This window comes from Corvus cornix, chromosome 13 (genome assembly GCF_000738735.6).
Source record: "Corvus cornix cornix isolate S_Up_H32 chromosome 13, ASM73873v5, whole genome shotgun sequence".
Classification (NCBI taxonomy): Eukaryota; Metazoa; Chordata; class Aves; order Passeriformes; family Corvidae; genus Corvus; species Corvus cornix.
In genome coordinates, this window is record NC_046343.1 from 1,241,051 (window position 1) to 1,263,592 (window position 22,542).

Genomic DNA, 22,542 nt, shown 5'->3' on the forward strand with positions numbered 1-22,542 from the left:
AAAAACATCAAGAGGTGCACTTGGAAAAATAAACACATAAGAAATGCATATTCACACTGAGATCATGTGTGTCTCAGCAACCACACAAACGACCTCCATCCTCCTGAGTCAATGCCCAAGGAACTTCCTATGGCAGTGCCTTTACAAGGAGAGAATTTTAATGGAGTCAAGGTTAAGTTTGGCATAGTAAAAAATCCAACAAAGCCCCTCAGAAGTTCCATCTTTTAAAAAAACCCCAACTTTTTAACCAAAGTAGAACAAACAACTCCAAACTGTGTCTGTGCAAAAGCTCACCCAGCAGTTCCTAGGCAGGATCAAGGAACATGACGTGAAATTCCACAGTTGGTCCCATGAAAAGGCTCAGAGCAGTTAATCAGCTTCCCTTGACCTTCAAATTTATGAGTCTGCAAAAAGTTCCTGCCTTGGGCTCCAGCTGCAGCATCTGCCTCCCTGGGCAGCGACACTGCGGCCAGCGCCACACCAGCCCTGCCTCCCACAAGGCCACACTTCCACACCAGCTGGGGCCAGTGGGGAACCAGGGGCTGGAAAAGCACCCACAGCCCAGTCAGCATTAACCCTGGAGCTGCTTTTTTGCTGCTGATCTGATGTCTCTCACAAATTTCTCCAGGGTGAGTGGAACAACCTGGGGAACCACCTCATCACCCCAATGTGATTATCATCCAGAGACTTCCAAAACAGCCTCAGGGATGATACACCCCGGCAGTGAGGGGCTGGCAGGAGCCCCACTCCCAGCCCTTATGGCCCATGTGGCAAAGGAGCAAGAGCAGATCAGATGCTGTAACTCACCTTCTGCAGAGTTCAGCCCTGCTGGGGCCCCCACAGTGCCACAATGAACCCTTTCATGGGAGCTCCCACTGATGAAAGTTCAGTTATTTGTTGGATTTTGTCCTCATTGTGATGGCACACGGTGCCAGTGAATGCTGAGGAGATGATCTGCGCCCCACCAGCCCTGGGAGCACCCCCCACTGCTTCACCCCAGTCCAGACCCCGACAAGATCTGCCCTGAAACCCAACCCATGGGCTGAGGCTGCCCCTGACCCAGCTGCTGCCCACGGGGAGCCAGTGCCTTGCGGCCACCACGCCAACCTCCTGCAGGGACACCTCGTGCCAAAGCCCTTCCCAGCAGTGTCACTGACACCAGCTCAGGGAAACTCAATCTTTTTGCCATTTAAACTGTATGTGAAGCAGTAACACTGCCCACATTCATTTCTAAATATAAGGGAAACCTGACAGTGCAAGCACAATTTGGCTCCTCCATTCACAAGGAGCCCTGAGGGCAGCGAGAACAGATGGGGTTTGACAAGGGACACGTTTCCGTGTGACACTGACTTCACAGACAGCCCGAACACCGGGCCTGATGAAGATTTAATCCCCCACAATTTGGAGGAATTATGGAGTCATGGGTTTGCAAAGCATCCCAATGGTCAACACCATGGGGGATTCCCAACAGGAGTCTGTCCCACTTCCAGCCCTGACTCACCTCCAAAGGGGCTTCCAGCATCAACAACCAGCAAGGACACGCTGGGACAAAGGAAAAGCACCAGCGATCCATCACCGCCTTATGAGACACGAGGGCGGCAGCTGAGTGGCTTCAGTGGCTGAGGAGATAATGGATGCTGGATGGTGTCCAAAACTGAATCCCTCCCAGCTCCACAGAGCTCTTCACCCAGGCAAGTTCTGCCACCTGCCACAGCCCCAGGACTGACACCAGGACTGACACCTTTGTGACAGAACAGGGTCCAAGGCCCTGTCACGATGGATGAGGTGATGAGCATCCCAGAGGACCTGGCTGTGGACCTGCCAGGACCTGCCCCAGGGCACCAACCCCAGCCTGTTTTTATCAGCAGTGCTCTTCAATCGATGCTCTCCCCGTGCCCACCGTGAGTGCCATGGGCCAGCGCTGGCTCCCACAGCCCTGGGACCACAGGGCACCTTCACATGTCCCCAGCCTGTGCCAAACTTCTCTAGTAACAGCATCAGCCACCAGCTCTCATGACTGCAGTGAACTTTCCAAATGCCAGAGCAAAGAGGTCCCCTGCACCCGGATTTAGAGCTGTGCTCTTCTGCTCCAGTCTCCTGGATTACCAATTTTCCATAGGTTAACACTGCCAGCTGTAACAGCCACCATGGGCTTTGCTCAGCAAACACCTTAATGGTGGAAAAAGAAGGAGGGATTGGAAAAGGAGAAGGAAAAGATGTTCAAACACAACAGATGAAAACCCTCTGCAAGATGAAATATGCAGAGAAAGGAACACTGAAGTTTTGCAAGGACAAGGAAAAGGAAATCGTGTAACAAAGGAAAGAAAATATGTGAAGGGAAAGAAGATGACCAGAAATGTCATTCATTTTCCCCAAGGAGTAACAGACACATTCAAGAGGGCACTAACAAATTAGTAAGCATCTGTTTCCCTATTCCTACAGCTATTTCATCCGTGGTTTTGCCAAGTCTGAGCAGCATCACACAGGACTGACCAAGGGCAGCTGCCCTGCTCCAGCCCAGTTCTGTTCTCTCTTCCACTGTTGTCTCAGGCGTGTCTGGACAGATGGACAGACTGGTCCAGGGCTGCAGCTGTGGGATGGAAATGCTGCCTGTGAGGTCAGGGCTGAAATGGGTCTGTCCCACACAGCCAGAGCCAAGCTCTGCTGTGGCAAGACCCAGCAGCTTGTCCCTATGGAGCATCCAGAACTGCAGGATCCAATGCCTCAGTCAATGCCAGAATCACGAGGGAAACACGTGCTGGAAAACTCTGGGCAAGACTGAGATAAACAGGCACAAGAAAGTCCGTGGAGAAAGCAAGAACAGCCACAGGCAGCATGCAACATCCAGGAGAAAATCACTTCAAAGGGTGCTGGGAACAAGGGGGCAGGTAGGAGATGAAAAGCCAAAGAAATAGCTGAAAGCTTTGAAGATTTTGGTTTGCATTTGGGAAGGCTGCCAGAACTGGGAGCGTGTGTGAGCAGGACACCAGTGACTGCAGCAGGACCTGGTGAAGCCAGGTCCTACACGAGTCCTACCTTCAGACCTGCCCGCGGTGCCCGGGACCTCCTGGCCTCGACCAGCATGGTCCTAAGGGCACAGCACCACCATTAGAGACCCCGACAAGAGCCTCTGCTCCTGCTTGGCAAGACTTCAAAGCAGCACATCCTACTTGCCTTCACCAAAATTCCAGATACTCACCCATTAATATACTCAGCAGCTTTTGAACTCTGGAGTTCACCCCGACAATCCGGTAGAGCCCCTGCTCATTGATCCCTAGGAAAAACAAGGAGCTTATCAGGAGAAGGTCACAAGAGCTGCGAAGATTTCTTTCACTTCTTTGGCTTCTCAAATAGCAAAGCCAATGAAACCTTCTCACCAATTAAATACAAAGCTATAGAAGACGGCAAAATTTGGGGCTGATATCAAGGTTTTCATGTATCCACTAGAAATGTTACCCCCAGTTAGCTCAGGAATAAGGATCTAAGAACACTTTTCCTCCTTCCCACAGCCATGGCAGCCCCATGCAGGATCTGCACTTAACAAGGACAATTTGGGAAAATTTTACTGTGTCAAGTCCTTCAGGTTGAGGTCTGAGCCTGCTGCACCTGACTTCTCCCTGCGGGGCTGGGACAATCCCACCTGTACACAAGCAGATTCACAGGAAGTTTTGGGGAAGGAATCCCATGTGAGAGGATGTGCTTGGCAGCATTCCTGCAGGAAGGATGCTGAAGTGAACCCCCACCCTTTGGTCCTGTCCCCCCTTTTGCACACCCAGTGTGTCCTTTGCTAACTCTGCCCCATGTTTGAGAGTCCCTGCTGGCCCAGCTGTGGGGCAAACGCTTCTCAGCACTGGCCAAAGCACGTTATGGGTTCATCTGATGTGGGTCCGAGGGTTCATGAATCATTCTGTCCATGAGAAGGGCAGGAAAACAACTGCTCCACTGCCAAGAGCTGCCCCAGAGCAAGCCCAGCCCGAGAGCTGCCCCACCTCTTGTTTCCACAGCGTGGATGCACTTCTTGATGATGCTGAAGCCGATGCTGTCCAGCTGGGCAGCTGCAGGGGAAGGGAGGAGAGCAGTGGTGAACAGCTGGCAGGGCACGGCCCCGCAGGGAGCACCAGGCTCCTCCTGAATCCCTGCCATCCCAGCAATGCTGCACCACTGCCCGGACGAGCAGGAGACAAATGGGGGTAGAAAAACACAAGTACAGCAGTTTGTACCAGCTGTAACCCGGGCAAGCACAGACACTGATCATCATTCCAGCCTCCACAGCCCTCTGAACCAGGCCCTCCACACCTGCCCTGGCCTCTGCCAGGCATCTACCCGTGCAGATGGCCAAAAATTAATTTAGGATCAAGGTGAGATAACCCAAACTTGTCTGGAAAGTTGACAACAGGTTGCTTGGAAAGAAATGAAATCATACATTTTGACACAACAAATCCTTGAAAATGGCACATTTTCATGTCTTGCTTGATGAGTTCCAGGGAGATCCTATAAATCCTGCACCCAGCTAACCAAGCCATCCATGGGCTGGAGAGCATCCAAACCAAACTGCTCAGTGATTCTATGAAAGTATGGAGGTAAAAACATCACCTGAAAAGGAGAGACCTGACAGCTTATGGCAGTGGAAGAGCAACAGGGGCTGGGAGACGGGAATGAATTTGGGGTCAAATCTCTGTCCAAAGTACCTCCTGTGCTCCGTGGGAGGGGACCTGTCCCTGGGGAGCCTGTCAGGGTTGACCCCGGCCCCCTGCCCTGCCTGCACCCCCAGGCAGCCACTCCTGCCCCCAGCAAGACAAAGTCCAGCTGAACAACATTGTCTGGTGAGCCCCACACTCAGCCTCACCCAGCACAGATCAAGTTATTTTATTAGCACCAATGAAATATTCTTTTGGTGCAAATGAGGATATCCCAAAGGCAGCTGCCTCTGCCCAAGAGTGAGAGCTAAAACATGAGGGTTAATGGGATGTACAACTCAATTCACTCGTGCCAATGCAGGTTTTCACTTCTAAGTTCAAGGAATTACTAATACAGGGATCCAAACACCTGCTGGAAGAATGCATCCCACAGACAGCTTTCCACCACTGCTGGAAAACACTGCCCACAGACAGCTATTTGTGGTGGAAAATTAGTTCCCCCCTACAGAAAGGTTTGGAAAACCTTCCACAGGGCAGGAAGAAGGGTGGGCAAAGTCACGATCAGCTCCAGACCCCAGGGAATGCAGTGATGTGAGAGACACAGCTCGGAGAGAGGCACAGCTCGGAGAGAGGCACAGCTCTTCTCTCTGCTCTGTGCAGAGCAGGGCAGGAAGGGAGCAGAGCCCAGGGCTGGCAGTGCCTCCCAGCAAGGCACGTGCAGCTTCCCTCCTCTGCATTCCCCTGCTCACGCCGCTCATTCCCGCACGATCCACGGCGGCTCCATGAGCAGCTGCCAGCTCACGCTTGCATGGAGCAGCCCCCTCCTAATCCCTTGTTTTGAGTCCTCTGCTGGGGACGGGTTTTGTCTGCTGAATGGCACAAGGACCCAAAACAGTGCAAAGTAAAACAGCTCTATTATATTTTTCTGGGCAAGCAGGCTGAAGCGCCGAGCCAACACAAGCACACGAGCTGCAGGATGCCTGTGCCACAGGACGTGAGGATAATCCAGAAGCTGCAGGGCCCTTTGCTGGGCACCCAGCATGGATGCAGCATAAACCCAACGTGCCATCCACCAGCAGGGAACAGCTGCCATTCCCAGGCCACCGATAAACACAGGGGTACCTGAGAAGCTCAAAAGCGTGGTATGGAAACTCTCTTGCTCCAGCAAACCCAGTTCAGCGGGTCTGATCAGCCCTGCCTTGGCACTGGTGTGACCCTGACCTGTGGGTATCCCTGCATGGTGCTGTCAGTCTGGGTCAGTGCTTCAGGCTCTCTGCCATGCACTGGAGGTGCCAACCCATTCACAGTCCAGCAGTTATCCTTTAGTCCCTTGCATGTTTGGATCCCCAAGGCCAGGCTGAGCAGGGCTTGGAGCAACCTGCAGTAGTGGAAGGTGTCCCTGCTCACAGCAGAGGTGGAACCGGATGATCTTTAAGGTCCTTTTCAGCCCAACCCATTCCCTGACTCCATAACCCTGCAGAGCCCACCACCCCGCAGCCAGGCAGGGCTGGGATCCCACCTCCCTGCAGCAATCGCAGGAGGAGGAAACCCAGCAGTGCCTCTGGAAGGAAGTGACCTGGCATAATCCCCCTAAGCAGATGAATAAGCTCTTCCACTCACTGACAAGCTCTGGATCAGGAAAGGTCAGGGATTTATTTGCAGTAGTTATGTCCAGAAATAATATCTGATTAAATATCCAAAGTGCCTTTACTCATCCTTAAATTTAACTTTTAATGAGCATTGTAAAAGCTTGATTTCCCCTCTCTCAGAGCATCTGCTCTTTATCTCAGTCCTTTACCAAATGATTTGGTCCAGCAACGTCAGATCAAAAGCAGATCTAGATCTGCTGCTGTCCAGATCACAGGTCCATGGGATCATCTGGGTTTGAAAATTCCCCTAAGGGCATCAAATCCAAGCACTTCCCCAGCACTGCCAAGGCCACCACTGACCCATGTCCCCAAGAGCCACACGTCCATAAAACCCCTCCAGGGATGGGGACCCCACCCCTGACCTGGGCAGCTGTGCCAGGGCAGGACAGCCCTTTCAGGGAATAAATTTTCCCTGACTTCCAATCTAAACTGTCCTTGCCTGCCTCTCTGAGGACAAGTGGAAGAGCCTCCCTCCCTTGAGGCTCTCCTTCCTCAGGGAAGGGTATGAGGCTCAGCTCCAGACCACCACACGTGTCACAGGCTCTTCCCTCCAGCAGCAGCATTCAGTGCCCAAGGAGATGCCCTGCCCAGGCTGTAACCCATCCCAGAAGCATTTTACGTCAGCAAAGGTGATACACATCACCTGTACAGCAGCTGCTGCCCACACACGCCCACACTCATCTGACCTTCAAGTAGCATCACATTCCAAGTGCTACTGAATTGGGCTCATCTCGTTCTATTTTTGCCTGGCAGATTATTTCTATATAATCCATTAATTCCTTTCCTTTATGCTGATGTGACATATCAGAGCATCGGGAAGGGGGCAGGAGGGCTGAATCAGCTCTGTCAGCCTGGCTGCCTCCAGCTGTGTGTCAGGGCAGTGCAAGGTCAAAGCAGCTCCTCTGCCTCCCCACCACACATTTCTGTGCCATGAAACCATCACTGGTTTGAATTCTTTCAAAGACATTTTGGAAATAAGAGCCACAGAGGAGGGGGGAAATCGTGAAGCAGAGACCAGAGGAATGAGCTTTCAAGTCTTACCAGAAATGAGTTTTCAGGGCTCTACCTACCAGTGAGTGCCAAGATCGGGAAAGGAAGGTTGAGGGTCAGATTAGGTTAGAGAAATGCAAGAAGTTTTATACAATGAGGGTGGGCAGGCCCTGGCACAGGGTGCCCAGAGCAGCTGGGGCTGCCCCTGGATCCCTGGCAGTGCCCAAGGCCAGGCTGGACATTGGGGCTTGGAGCAGCCTGGGATAGTGGAAGGTGTCGCTGCCCATGGCACGGAGGGGAAAAGAGGAGCTTTAAAGTCCTTCCAACCAAAATATTCTGGGATTCCATGACTGTGATTGCTGGGAAGGGCCAGGGCACCCAGACAAGGGCACAGCAGACAGGGCAGCCAAGGGACTCAAGGTCTGTGAAGAGCTTGTGAAAGACTGCTTTCAGTGGAGTCCTACTAATGGGGAACCAGGTGGATGTGGGAGACAGAGAGAGAAATGGTGGGAGGGAAGGGAAAGGAGGAATTTTGTGCTGTTCCATGCAATAAGCACGAATGGCCTGGAGGATTTGTTTCCACAGAGCAGGGCAAGTCCTTCTGGTTGGCAAACTAGAGCAGCTAAATTCCCCTGGCTCTCATGGTTCAGTGACACCACTCAGCCCCTCTGCTCGGCTTCCTCCCCCTCCACAGCAGATCAAGACAAATCGCCCACAGGCCCACGGCCACCTGGCCACACAGCAGGACAGAAAGCTCAGAAGCTCTGCAAAATTACAGTGTCCCAAAAGTGCCACCACAGCACTGTGAGGGACTTTCAGCCTCCATAAGTGCAGGCAGGAAGCAGAGGCATAGAGGCTCCCGGGGTCAGGAATTGCATCCGGACCCACTCAATCACCACACTCATTTCAAGTCCTTATAGGAAGCTCCTGTATCAAGGGCTGCTGGCAGAAAGCCAGTTGCTGAATCAATTTTAGAGTGGCTGGTGAGGCAGGCAGAGCTCTAAAACTGGGATTTAATGAGGCTGAAGCAGTCAGACCTCTGCCCACAGCAGTGGCAGCCCCACCCCAAGCAGAGGGTTCTGAAGCACCTTCAGCCAGGGGTCCCAACCCGCCCCCAGAACCAGGAAGGACAGACAAGGAGCAGACAAGGAGAACCAGTCTCATTTTTAAGAGAGACCACCAAAATGGTGTCTTGAGCCAAACCAGCAGGTACGGAGCTGGCAGAGGCAGGGCTGTGTGCAGGGAACACGGAGCGGTGACAGCTCACAGCCGGGCAGGACGGAGCTGAGCCGCTCCTGCTCTCGGCACCTCACAGACTCCTTTTGCCCCTCTGGAAAAAAAGAGACAAGAGGAGCTGTTGTGGCAGAGTTCCCACCCCAGGGGCACTGGCCATGCTGCCCTTCCCAGTGTGAGGCACAGCACTGAGCTCTGTGAGGATCACCCGGGAGGGACAGAGCCAGGTGATACATGCAGGACAAGATGGATGTGCAGGGATGACCAAAGGGAAGGAGAAAGCACAGAGGAGAGAGCAGAGAGGGGGAAGAGACAGCTCTGTGCAAGGGCTGAAATGGATGTGAGGAAAATTAGCTGCAAATTACACCAATTATTGAGAGAAAAATGCTTCAGCTCCAGATGAAAATGCGGTGTCTGAGGCAGCACCAAAATGAACCAAGTACTGAGCATCAGCCCAGGCTGGGCCCCACCTGACCAGTGGCTTTGAGGGAAGGAGGGAAGGGATCAGGGGCTGGAGTATTGCAATTATGGCAAATCTAACCTACTGGGAAATGGCTCAATTAGGGGTTTTAAAACACAGGACATAAGAGGCAGGACCAGGTGCAACTGCTGCTCTAGGAAGAAAAATAAGTGCTTTCTTGACTCAAGGCTTTGATTGCCTGAACTACAATAAAAACTGCTTTTTTATTTTTAAGGGTTCTTGTTAACAATCTTGACAAGGCAGGACCTCCTTACTCCTGTATTTCTGCTCCAACTCCCCTTTGGAAAGACACATTCACCCTGCACATTCTGGCCCAGAGAGGAGAACTGGTTGGTCCCAGGCATCACCTGAACCCTCTTGCTGAGCTTCAGGAGCAGATCCTGAGGCCACCAGACCCCTGCAGTGCCACTGGGATGGGGACACGGTGTGGGGTAGGAAGGGACACACCCTGAGGGGTGCAGGGAAGTGCCTGGCACTGCTCTCCATGGCCCCAGGTCCCACCAGCAGGTTTCTGCCCCTTGTCCCTGCTGGGTGTCACACTCAGCTCTCCCTGGAGCCACCCTGGGGTCCCCACACTGAGCTCTGTCACCCCCAGCCCCGGGGAGCCCAGCACAGCCCAGTGTCACCAGCATGCCCTGCTGACCCCTCCCACAGCTCAGCCACCTCTCAGGGGTCAGGCTTGAGAAGAAATACTCACTGCCTTCGCTCTGGCTGTCCTTGTTCGAGTTGTACACCTGAAAAACACAAGCAGAAAGTCTTATGAAGACCCTGGCTCCAGCTGGGCTGGAACTGCTGGCATGGCTGGTGTCACCCCAGTGTGTCTGCTGCCAGGACCTCCCCCAGCAGCCAGGTCCCCAAACACCACCGTGACCTTCTGCACACAAATGTTGGGCTGCCCCAGCTCTGGAGTTATGTTAAAATACTGACTAGGACAGCTCTTAAAATGAAAGAATGCAAATGGGATGGACCAGGTAAAACCAGAAATTACAGAGGTTTCTAAACCAAGTGAAGGCGGGGCTGGACTAGATGACCTCTAAAGGTCCCTTCCAACCCAAACTATTCCATGATTCTGAGACTCCTCTCCTGAAAGACACACATAAAGGATATAAACTTAGAGCAAAGCAGGCAGTTCCCTTATGGGCATTACAGGAACCTCTGGCGGGTCCGATCCTGGCAGAGAGCAGGTACCACCCTCCTCAGGTACAGCCTGAGCAAACAAGCAGGAGAGGAAAAGGAATGTCATTAATGTAGAGAGGACAAGAAGCGCAGCAGGATGAGGCACCGAATGCATCCAGCACTGCTCACAGCAGAGCCGCCACCAGGACTCCATCCCAAGCCTCTCCAGCCTTCAAATATTGATGCTCCTCCTCCCACCGCGATCACCACCACAGCTTGGCTGCGGGAGATTAAAGTGACATTTCAGTGGATACAGTAACAGGGGAAAACACTGGCAGAAGGTTTTAACCACGATGTGAGGGCAGTTTAAAAGCCCAGGATAATGCCAACAGCAGCTGTAAGAAGATCAGCCCTCAGACAGGTTGTATTTCTCCAGCTCAACAGAGTTAAAGTGGTTTAAAATAATCCTCCAGTGCTCAGAGTCCCACCAGGAACACACACACACATCCCAGCACTCCAGCAGCATCCTGGATGTGGCCGAGTGGGCACTGTCCACTGAACAGGACAAAAGGCTGGTGAAGCTGTTGGGAACAGGGCTGGGAGCCCCCTTCCAAAGGGAGCAGGGAGCTGCCTGCATCACATGCTGCCTCCCGAAATAGCCAGCGGGCAAGGCAAGCTTCCAAAGGCCATGTTGATAGCAACACTCAGGCAGCAACCGGACGGGAGAGGCTCCGGGCTGCAGGCAGGGCTCTGCCTCCACGGGATCCCAGTCCCTGACATTAACAGGGAGGGTCTGTGCTTCCCACGGGGTCCCTGCCGTGGGGATCTCCCCCAGGAGCTCCAGCAGAAGGACGAGGCTGGGAAGCTGCCTGTGATGTTCTCAGAGGATCAGAGCCAGCAGCAGCCAGGCTCGGACGCTGCCGGCACAGGAGAGCTCACCTTGCTGCTCACCGGGGGTGCCCCAGCAACCCCCACGGTCAAAAACACCCCAGCGGGGCTGTGTGTCCCAGGGCATGTCACCAGCAGGGCACATAAACGGATTCCTTCCCTGGACGTCACCCAAACACGGGCCATTCCTGCGCTCTCCTGCTCGGGCACCAGCCGGAGCACGGCAGGACACCTTGGACCAGCTCCACCAGCCAGGGCACGCTCGGGGAAGCACAAATCTGAGGGAGCAGCTCAAAACTGGGGTTTGGGCAGGGACTGATCCCGCCAAGGAGCACCTTCCCGCTCCCCCTCCCAGGACACCTGGCTATGTAACACAAGACCAAGCAGAGGTGATTGTTTGCAGGAGAAAATCCATCAGCCACATCTGGCGAGCGGGGGATGATTCAGCAGCAAAACCAGCTGCAGTCAGCAAGTGAGTTTTCCTCTAGGAACAGTGTTTATATCAGGACAATGAGTGGAAAGAGGGAAGGAAGCAGCTCCCCCAACAGCGCTGCTGCCCTGCAGCCCCACCATGGAGTCAGCCTTCCCTAAGGAAGTTCTTCCCTCCAACTGCAGTGCCTCTGCTGAGGGAGCACTGAAGGGAGCCTGTTACTCAAAGGCTGGGAGACACACGGCCCTTCCTTGGGATCACACACAGACTTCGTGCCCTGGCTCACCCCACACACACAGGGAACACCAAATACAGCAAAGGATCAGGCTTGGAGCAACCCGGGATAGTGGGATGGTGGAATGGTGGGTGGAATGACAGGAGCTTTAAGGCCCTTCCAACACAAACCGCTCTGAGTCCTGGTGCACAGCACAGCAGCTCCAGGGAGATCCTCTGCCTGCACATTTGCTCTTCCAGTTTGGATCCATGAAACAACAGAGGCTGTTAATCACCAGAGACTGCTCTTAAAACAAGGGAAAAGGGCAGACAAGGGAAACACAATACGCTTATGCCATTAATTGCAAAGCATGCACACAATGAGAGGGAAGTTTCACACAGAGGTCAACAGCAACCATAAAACACAGAGACACTGCCACTCTACACCCATCTGATCGAGGACAAACCTTTTATCCATTGTCTCTGTTACTCCACTAACACCACTCTACACCAGCAGCGTTTTAACCAAGCCCCAAGTCTGTAATACCCCTTTCCTTTTCCAAGAAATGCTTTTCCTATACTGCCTCAAATCTTTTAGAGAGAGGTTTTTCAGGATAAGAGAAAGTTTCCAAGTTTGAGGAAAGGGCTGCTGTGTAAGAGGTCCAAGAGTGAGGCTCCTCCAGTGCCCCCAGGGTCACCTTTGCTCTGCTGGCAAACCCCTCAGGCTCCTGCCTCGGCAAAGGTCGCTCCTGCCCAGCCTGGCCCTAGGGACGTTGATATTCCGCTCTTTCCAAAACAGCTCTGATAACAGGCAGGACTTAAAGCAGAAGGATGCATTTGAAGATGAAGCCTCACACACAAGGCAGTTCATGGACCAACCTCCCCCTGTGAAAGGGTGCAGAATTTTAAAGAGGTTCTTGCTATTCCCCACACCACACACACGGCACCGAGCCCGGGACTGCAGCACCTCTGTCCCGGGAGAGACGGGCTGGGAGAACCTCAGAAAGGCTCTTCTGAACCCTCTTCCAAACAACTGCCAGGTGCTGGATTTGATTTTCCCCCCACGCTCACCCTCACACGTCTTTGCACCATTCCCATGCCCAGGCTGGCTGTGGCTGCCTCACACCAGACACAGCTCTGGGACAGGGGCTCCGACGCCTGTGCCAGGGGAACACGAAGGGACAGTGCGGTGACACCTCACAGGGTGAGAGCATCCAACACACAGCTCGTGGGAGCTCTGCCGAGGACAGGGCCTGGGCAGGAGCTCTGCAGACACACACATTGCCCAGCACCATGCCAGACAATAAAACACCATTAAATGAGTGTATTTTTATGCTCACACGCTGTTTTTCCTGTTGTAACACACTCTGGAGAAAACAGCCCTAAACCCAGAGAGCTTCTTGTGAAATAAAAAGCTTCTTTCACTTTCCAGTATTAGTCACTGACAAAGGGTGGGAAATCTGAGAGAAGAAACATTGCTGGGAGGTGAAGGGCCTCTGGCCCACGGACACGTGTGGGAACAGGCTGGGTTATAAAACTTCCAGAATTGGGACTAGTGACTAACGTGGAGACAGATCCCTGCCCTGCAGCACTGTGATGCTTTAGCATCTCGCTCTCACTAATTATTCCCATTTGACTGTATCTCCAGAGCCAAAATATCCTTACCAGGCAGTTTCAGAAGTGATGTGTATAGAAAAAAAAAAAAATATTAACATAGGATAAAATGTACAGACCTTGGTGTCTTGTATTTAGTTTTCCGAACTCCTACTGTAGGTGGTCAAATATCCTCAACAAAACCAGACTGTATCTTTTTTTTTAGCAGAAGCTACTGCTGCTTCATTCCTGCAGGATAATTGCTGTTTGGAAGCTTAAAGAAGGCTTTTACTACGAGCTATTATTGAAAAATTCCAAGATGCATCTGTAAGTAATCCAGAAAGATAAATTTTATAAGAGCAGTTACAACTTGTGACTACTTTGACACTTGTACTATGCTCAGTTATGAACTTGATATTTAAGATAATTCATCAAAGAACCAGTTATCCCCTTTGGTGAGACATTTCACCAAATACATGCTGTGCTTTGCAGAGGAAATGGTTTTATAGGGATGATTAAGAGGTCTGTGATGTTCGAGGGTGTGGTAGAGGAACACACAGCCCAGGAGGCAGCTCCCCGCTCCCCTGGAGCTGGAGGGATGAGCTGGGGTCACTCACAGCCCAGTGTTTGTTCCTGGATTCACGTCCCCAGCCTCACATGGACCAAAGCCTGGGCAGAAGCAGCAATGCAGGTGCTGCACCTGCTCCTGCTCCCTCCAAATTCAGTCCTGCTATTGCCACACATCCCAACACCAGAGATGTGGATCATGGAAACATCAGCTGTGGATTTTCATAATCAGAAATCCTCTGAAAGACACCATCTGGAGCCTAAAACATTCCTACAGCCACTGACAGCTGCCATCTGGAGCCTAAACACCTCTACAACTACTGTTGGCCACCACTGAGAGCCTAAAGCACTCCTACAGCCACCAAGAGTCACCATCCAGAGCCTGAAAGACCCCTCAGACACCATCCAGAGCCTAAAATAGTCCTACAGCCACCGATGGCCACCATCCAGACCCGACAGTAGTCCTACAGCCACTATTCATCATCTGATGCCACTTTCTGCTTGTGCACAGATAAATCAAGAAGAATTCAACCCATCAGTTTTCCAACCTGATCCTAAACAAACTGCACCCATGACATGCAAAGAACAAATGGGTATGTGAGTGGTTTGGGTTGACACTGGATTGTGGGAAAAGAAAAGGAAGGAGTTGGGAGTTGGAAGGGGAACTACAAAAAGATGATGTTGAGTAATTTCATTTCTATTTCCTCATTTCAGCGGTCACGCTGTTGCCCATGGTGCTCATTAACCTCCACAAGACAGGGGCTGTGCTTCCCTACGTGTGCCACAAACACACATTTCCATGAACACACAGACAAAAAGCAGATTTTCGTTTAAAGTTCAAAATCCAAAACGGCCCAACCTAAGCTGCACCCCTTGGAGGCTGCAGTTTTTAGCATGGTTCCCTAAATCCTTCAAACTCCAACATGGGCATGAAATTCTGCCCAACAGCTAAAATCTAGAGGACAGGATTGTCCAGCTGCTCAGAGGGAAGAGGGGTTTAAGGAAAGCACTGGAGACCAAGAGGCCAGCAGCCCTGGTTTGCAGAGAGGGGGATCTCCATCAGAAAAGGATTTCAACTCCATGCCCTGGCGTGGAAGATTCCACCTCACGCTCCTTTCACTGGTGCCAGGACCTTCCCTTCAAGCCAGACTTTCCATGTGGACTGTCAGAATGGGCCAGTCCTGCCAGAATTCCCTGGTCTCCCTGGGGGAGCGTGGTGTTTGCAAGGTCCAGAGCAATGGGAGGAAATGCTGCAGTGTTATGCAATTTCCTTGTGATTCATATTCAGAAATCCTCAAAACAGCCAGGAACGAGTCTTTCAACTTTCAGCTCAAAAGATGCCCCAGCCCAAAGGGTATAAATAGATGTGATATTCCTTCACAACTGGGAGCCCAAGTGGCTTCCCAGCCACGCTGGGACGGTCTGGGAAGCCATGGGCAGGAGGAGCACAGACATTCCACATGGGTGTTTTGCAACCATTTTATAAGGGACAACGGGCTGCAGACCAGAGTTCCAGCTGGAGTCTGGCCACCCCGACTGACTCAGCTGCTGCTGGGAGTCTGCAGCACCCCGAGCACCCCGGAGCTCACAGAGAGCCCTGCCCCAGCCTCGCTCAGCCCGGCAGCGGGAGAGCTGGGAATCCTACACATCCCTTCTCCACACCTTAACTGCCCTGCAACAGAAGGAACAAGCCTTTCCTCCTAATGTCTTCCTCACTCGGACACCAGGGATGTGCCTGATTGTGTCCCCCCAGTCCCCAGTGTGTCCTGCAGGGCCCTCCATGGGCACAGCGATGCCCAGAGCGGGGCTGGAGCTCCAGCACCCAGGGATCCCTCAGAGGTGGCACAGGCCTGGGGCAGGGGGGCACCCTGTATCCTGTCCCTGCAGCAACAGGAAAGGGGTCAGAGGAAGAATGGAAGGAAGGAAGAGGAGAGGAGGAATCACAGGCATGAGCCACACAGGCAGGACCCTCTGGACCTGCCCCTGAGCTCGGCACTGCGGAGCTGCTCCGCTGGGACACAGCCCCAGAGCAGGATCCCAGCAAAGCTCATGTACAAGAATCCTATTTCCTTGTTAAAAGCAGGACATCTGGCAACCTTGATGAAATCAGCCCTTGTTTCTGGCTCTGCCTTATCAACCCTGTTCTATTTTTGTCCTAGAGCCAGGTTTTCATACTACAAGCAGGATTTTCATAGCTAGACTACACTGTGTTGTGGTTAGAAATAACCTTCCTTGCTCTGGGAGCCAGAAGGATTTAGACAGGAGTATGATCTCTCTCCCAGGCTACATCCCTGCAAACCTCTCTGCAGCAGGAGGGGAGGGAAAAATTTTGCCTTGCTTCCCAAGTGGAGAACTTGGCAGGGCAGCAGAAACCCACTGTGAAATGCTGGTTTATGTCATGCAGACGAAGCTGTTCGTTTGGAAGAGGGTGGCCAGGGACCCTGGCAGCTCCTTCCTTCCTTCCTTCCTTCCTTCCTTCCCTCCCAACCTACTGTTCATCACAGTTGGAGCCATCTCCCACCTCGTGTCCCCCTTTCTCTCCTCTCCTCCTTCCTTCCAACATAAATTTCAGCTTCAAACTTATACCCTGCGCCTGATTAAAAGACAGAACAGAAAAATCTATCATAAATGAAGCATCTGGGGGGCTTGAATCCTCTACATGGGTCTTGCTCTTCTGTCTCTCGGAGCTGAACTAAAGGATGGTTCTAATTAAAAACAAGCCCACATTTTATTACAAGTGCAGGCATTCCCAAGGGCCTCGGAGCCGAGGCTGGCCGGGCTCCCCGCCAGCCAGCTGGGCTGCTTAGCTCAGCGCAGTTATATAACCATGTTTGTCACCCAAGGAAACAATCACCTGGGCCAGAACAAGGCAAAAAATTACCTGGGTCAAACTGTCAACTTCCCATGGCTCACTCTGAACAGGGAATGCAGCAGCAGCCACTCTGGGGTTGTGTGGGAGCGAGGGGAGCAGAGCGTGTCAGATACGCGGCAGCCTCGGAATAACGCAGCTAAAGGTCAACTGCTCCAACAAAATACATTTTCGGAATAACTAAAGCGCTTAAAGTTTCCCAGAGCAGCATTTTTAAGCGAGCCCAGCGAAGCAGACATGCTGGGATCACTCAAATCACTGATTAGAGTGAAAACTTCTACTGGTCTAAGCTTCCCCCAAGTTTTCTAGGATGCTTGAGCAACAGCTTGCACATCCTCCTGCGGCAGCTCTGCCTGGAGCCCGGCCAGCCCCAGCCAGCACACACGCCCTTCCTCCTCCCAACGTCTGCTGACGAACACGGGCTCTCAGCACATCAAACCCAGCCTAATTTTAAATGACAGTGTCATCTTTATTTTTAAAATAACTGCAACACAGCCGTGCCTGGCGCTCCTCCTCTGTGGAAGAGCTTTGACACTGCCCGGGTGTTCCGAACAACAGTGGTGGCTTAGTGCCAGGACTGGCTCAATCACCACTGCCTGGTGCTTTAAAGACTGGGATATCCCTGAGGGGAGACCACTTTCAATCCCCAGTTTGCACACCTGGGGACAGGTGTGGGGCAGCACAGAACCTGAGGGTCCAGGGAAGGCAGCAGAAAGGGGACACAGTCCCATCCCTCCTCTCCCAGAGACACTTCTGTAAGCCCAGGGTGGCTGCAGAGGTTTCCTGGACCAGTCCTGGAATGCAGCACAAGGTTCTTCCCTGGAGCTGGGAGCCAGGCTGATGGAGATTTAAAGGTTCCTGGTGTTCCTCTCCAAAACTGCAGCACCACGTTTATCCCTTTCCAGACAGGACCTGAAATTCTGCAACACTCATAACCTCCCTGGGAAACCCTCAGCCCTGCCTGTACCCACCCCAGGGGCTGCCAGCACTCACCAGCACCATTTCCACCACCCAACAAACACTGGTTCAGAGTCCACGTGGGACACGTCCACTGCACCCTGCCACGGCCTGAGCCTGCAGCCTGCCTGCTCCTGACCCCAGTCCTGCTCCTGATCCTGCCACAGCCCAGCTCCACACACAGATCTGCCACGAGTGACAAACCGAGGGTGAATACAGAAATCAAATTATCAAAACAACAGAGTCTGAAGACCTTCTTCTGGGGCTGCAGCTGGGAGAAGAAAAACCCCTGGGTGAGGGATGGTGGGGGGGCAGCAGCAGGACAGTAAATCACTGCTTAAAACCAAATCTGAGACCCAATAAAGGAGGAAATAATGGAAGAGGCTAGTGTTGCGAGTCATTGTAGCATGAACCATTTACTTTAATTTTTAATTTAAAGTAGGAAACAATACTCTAATAGTCTATTTAAATTGGCAGGGAAATTTGTTCTCCCAACATGGAGCTATTCCCTGAATTTCTACGTTTTGCCTGATCAAATAACTCTTAGCAGAGGTGATAAAGAGAGGAAAGGAAAGTGAGTACACTCTCTTTGGTCTGTCACTCCAGCTGAGGCTCTGTGCCTCCCTGCCGAGGCTGCCAGCACGGCTGAAGGGTGGACAGCAAGTTCCCACCAAACCATGACACGAAATCACTGGATGCAAGCACCCTGCACCCTCCCCTGGGGCTGGATCACCTCTCTGGGCCCAGGCTCACAAACAAGTTGCTGCAAGCAGCTGCTCCATCCTGTTCCACATCTGTGCAATCCAGGTTCGATTATCCCCGTTCCCCAGGCACCCCACAGACCCCACCCACCTCTCAGCACCACCTCACCTCCGGCCTGAACCCAAAACCCAAGAACACACCTGCAGCAGAGCTGCTGGGTGTCCCACACAGCAGACATGTCCTGTGCCATGTCCTGTGGATCAGGACCCACACTCGCATCCCCAGCCCTCACCCCCTGTGAGTCCCCCTCGGGGGTATCAGCAGTGACATAACACAGAAGGAGAAAAGGGGCTGCCACCGGGCCCCCAGCAGAGGCAACATCTCCCAAAGGGAGAGCAAAACCTACCTGGGTGTCCTGGGACCAACCACGCCAGTGTCCAGGCAAAGCCAAACTTTTGTAGACAACTTCTGCAGCACAGGCCCCAAGGAAGAGCCAGGAATGCATTACAGAAACAGTGAGGTATTCACACCAGAGACAGGAGCCCCTGCTCTGCTCCTGCACATCCCCAACAACACAGCTGGAACGAGAGGTCACAAACTTGCCAAAACTGGGTGGGACAGCACTTCTAGGTGTGTAAAAGCAATCCAGAGAGCTCTTTTCTCTTTTAAAAATTATCTACAATGCTTCTCTAAGTATTTTTCTCTCAAACAGCTTCTCAAGCAGAGGACAAACCCCAGCAGCCGCAGTGACTCCAGCTGGGTGAGCCGTCAGCCACTGAAGCGGCAGTTGCTGGAACCAGGAATAAAAGCCTGAAGTCAAGGCTTAAGACCTCACTGGCTTAAGTGCTTTAGAAGCAAAATAAAAGCTTACAAACTCCATGTAAAGTTACTGCTATTACAGGCTTAAATGGGTTACCAAACAAGGGAGGGAGAAGGAGGGAGCAGCAGCAAGAGCACGTGATACAAGAACTAACATGGAACATGATTCTCTGAGGATCCTCTACCACCACCTTGTCCCCAAAAAGGGCAGAGAATTTCTTTGGGCAATAATCCTGAACTGGGGGATGCAAAAAAAAGCCAAGCAGAAGCTCCCCTGGGCCAGTTTGGGGCCCACTGGGACTCACCACCACCATGGCTCCCCGCACTGGGAGGTGGCACGGATGGTCCCAGAGCATGGAGAGACTGAGTTCCAGTTCAGGGAAAGTTCACTGGGTTGTCTGGGTTGGGGAACACATTAGAGGCAAAAAGAAGCAGCAAACAATAGAAACTTAGACATTAAGAGTGGGGAAAAAATGTTCTGTTCACTAAAGAGAGAGACAGGGAGATGAAGAAGCAGCAACAGGAATGACTCAGGTCATAGAGAGCAACAAAAAAAAAACCAATCTGCTACAAGCAAACAAACCCAGGCAGGCTGAAGGCCATGAAAACCTGCAAGACAGAGTACACAAAACAAACATCTTTTCCAGAAAGCTGACAAAAACACGTCTGTGGGATTGAGAGCATTATCAAAGCTCAGCATGAAAAAGGCTGTGAGGAAAGGCACTGAAGAGACAGACACAGAGCAGACCCTGGGGAGAGCAGAGCAGAGAACACAGCGATCGCTCCAGCACTCGCCCACAGGCTCCCCGTGCAGAGAGAAGCAGACCACAGACACCGTCTGTACTCAAAGATGCTCTGGCTGAGGATTTTTCTCCCATCTCTGATACCTGAGATGGAACGAATTCAAGTGATAAAGCAGCTCTGCAGCTCCAGTGAGTTCCAACACAGTGTGAGGGGTTGGGAAGGGGTGCAGTGGGTGCCTGTCCATCCCTCCGCAGCCACGCTGGGACTGAAGTCCTTCAAGTGAATTTACTTTTTGAATGAGCCAAGATAACAGGAATGCCGAGGTTGAAAGCACTGGAGTGAGTTCAAAAGACAACGTTTCCACTGGGCAATAAATCTCTCACCATTTTGTATAATTAAACAAGGAAAAAGAAAAACAATTTCAGAAAGAATTCCCAGAAGCAGTATCTGAGGAGGAGGCGGGAGGCGTGCTGGACAGGAATGTGGGGCTGGGCTCTGCTGTCACTGCCACTCGAACAGCGGCCGCATCTCCGGGCAGCAGGGCTGAAGGAGCTCCAGGACCGCTGACCAGGTGTCCCACCAGGAGCACTGGGACAGGACCACGGCACAGGGCGCTCCGGAGGCACCATCCCAGCCATCGCAGGCGGGCTCGGAGCACGGCCGGAGGGCTGCAGCAGCCATGCAGACAGGGGAGGGAAGCGGCTCCAATTTGGGGATGCGCCGAGTTTGGGACCAGCCGGGACGGGAGCGCTGTCCCCGCTCCGAGCAGCGCCGACAGCCGCGGGGGCGGCTCGGGGCTCACATCGCCCCGCCAGAGCCAGGGCAGGGGGGCAGCCCCGGGGGCCCCGCAGAGCCCGGGGACGGGGGGGGTCCTGTGCCAGCCCCGCGGGGCACAAGTGCCGTGAGTGGCCGGTCTCAGCTGCCATCTAGTGGGGAGCGGCCACAGGGCACCCGCGGCTCCCATCGCTGAGGTGGGAAAAGACCTCCAACACCACCGAGTCCAGTGTGCCCCATTCCCACCTTGTCCCCAGCCCGGAGCACTGAGTGCCACCTCCAGCCCTTCCTTGGGCACCTCCAGGGATGGGCACTCCAAACCTCCCTGCGCAGCCCCTACCAAGGCCTGAGCACCCTTTCCATGGGGAAATTCCTGCTGCTGTCCACCCTGAGCCTGCCCTGGCCCAGCCTGAGGCCGTTCCCTCTCCTCCTGTCCCTGTTCCCTGGCAGCAGAGCCCGACCCCCCCGGCTGCCCCCTCCTGTCAGGGACTTGTGCAGAGCCACAAGGTCCCCCCTTAGCCTCCTTTGCTCTACACTCACTCACCACAACCTTACCTAAATGCTTACCTTGTTCTTTCCCACAAGACACAGCCTAATTTGTGCCTCTCCTAAACCCACAGCCCAGCACAGCCACCAGCAGCCAACACAGCTTTTATTCCTGACTCAGGTTCCAAAGAAGTTTCAGAATTGCTCTGGCCTCCACCATCTACATTTGCAAACTGCACCAGCAGAGGAGAAAATCCATAAGAAACTGATCCTGAGTATCTTAACAAAACCAAACACCACTGCTCCGTCATGGAGTTAGCAGTTTCTCCTGTTTCCAGCCTCTGTAACATGGAAGAAAACCCAAAGTCAACACGGGGGCTTTATCCAAATGAATAACAAGTGGTAAGAGTTAACAGCGTGATGAGAGCTGTCTGGAGGCTGCTCTGACTGTGAGACACAGCGTAAATCTTCTCGAGTTGTGACAAATGTCTTGGCTAATGCAGCCACATTCTATGTTTAAATCTCACTAAGATGTAATTTGACATTTGGGTTTACTTTTTTCATTATAATTAAGAAACAAGCTCCAGTCCGCGTTAATCTCTCCACAGCCTGAATTTGCACATGGAATTACCGTCCCCACCGTGCCAATCCTTCCCCACACTCTACAGTCAAATCAAAGGAAAACCAGACATTCTTTCCAGTAGGGCTCTTTGGTTACAGAAACACAGTCAAAGCATAGGATGGATATTTCTAGGAGTCCAAAGGTTAAATCCTCATCTCTTGCACAAGGAAATCCCTGTGGAGAAGGTAACATGCTGCACCCTGGCGTTACAAGGTAAGAACCCCAACAAAACAGCCCACAGCTCCATTTCTGATAGATGGAGAAGGATAACTGAGGACAAGGAGCTGCCTCATGTGTCAACACACACCACGTTCAGCAGCAAAGTGCCTCTTGGATCTGTTTCCACGCAGGCTGCATTCCCATCGCTCCCACTCCACACCTGGAAGGGCAGTGTAAGCCATTAGCAATTAAGTGCCACGAGGTATTGCATTAATGCACAGCCACAGCCCCTGACGTGTTGGATGAGCCAGTTGCCCTCACCTCAGCTGATGGGCACGATAGGGGAGAACAGCGGCACGCAGGCAGCACCACGACCTGTGTGGTTTTGAAGGAGTTCTCATAACCAGATTCTGGAACAGGATAATCCAGGCAGTCCTGTCCTGGTTGCTCCACAGCACCTTTCGCATGCACAGCGCTTTGCAAGCGCCCAAAATCCCTGTCTGCACCTCTGTAGACTGGCTCTGCTCCTGGTAACATCAGCAGCTCAGCACACAACTGAGTGACTGCCTTCCTGCAGCTCCCTTTGCAGCTGACTGATTTTGCCACCCCTGCC

General features: G+C 52.7%; 1 protein-coding gene across 5 annotated transcripts in view; it reads right to left on the bottom strand.

Annotated features, from left to right (window-relative positions):
* ARHGAP26 (Rho GTPase activating protein 26) overlaps positions 1-22,542 on the bottom strand; it is a 101,505-nt gene that overhangs the window by 43,418 nt on the left and 35,545 nt on the right. For all 5 annotated transcript variants that reach the window (XM_039559389.1, XM_039559388.1, XM_039559390.1 and 2 more), the window contains exons 12-14: positions 9,688-9,724; positions 3,990-4,055; positions 3,200-3,274 (exon numbers count right to left, since the gene is read on the bottom strand). In XM_039559389.1, the coding sequence (XP_039415323.1) occupies positions 3,200-3,274; positions 3,990-4,055; positions 9,688-9,724 (178 nt within the window). The remainder of the gene's footprint in view (positions 1-3,199; positions 3,275-3,989; positions 4,056-9,687; positions 9,725-22,542) is intronic.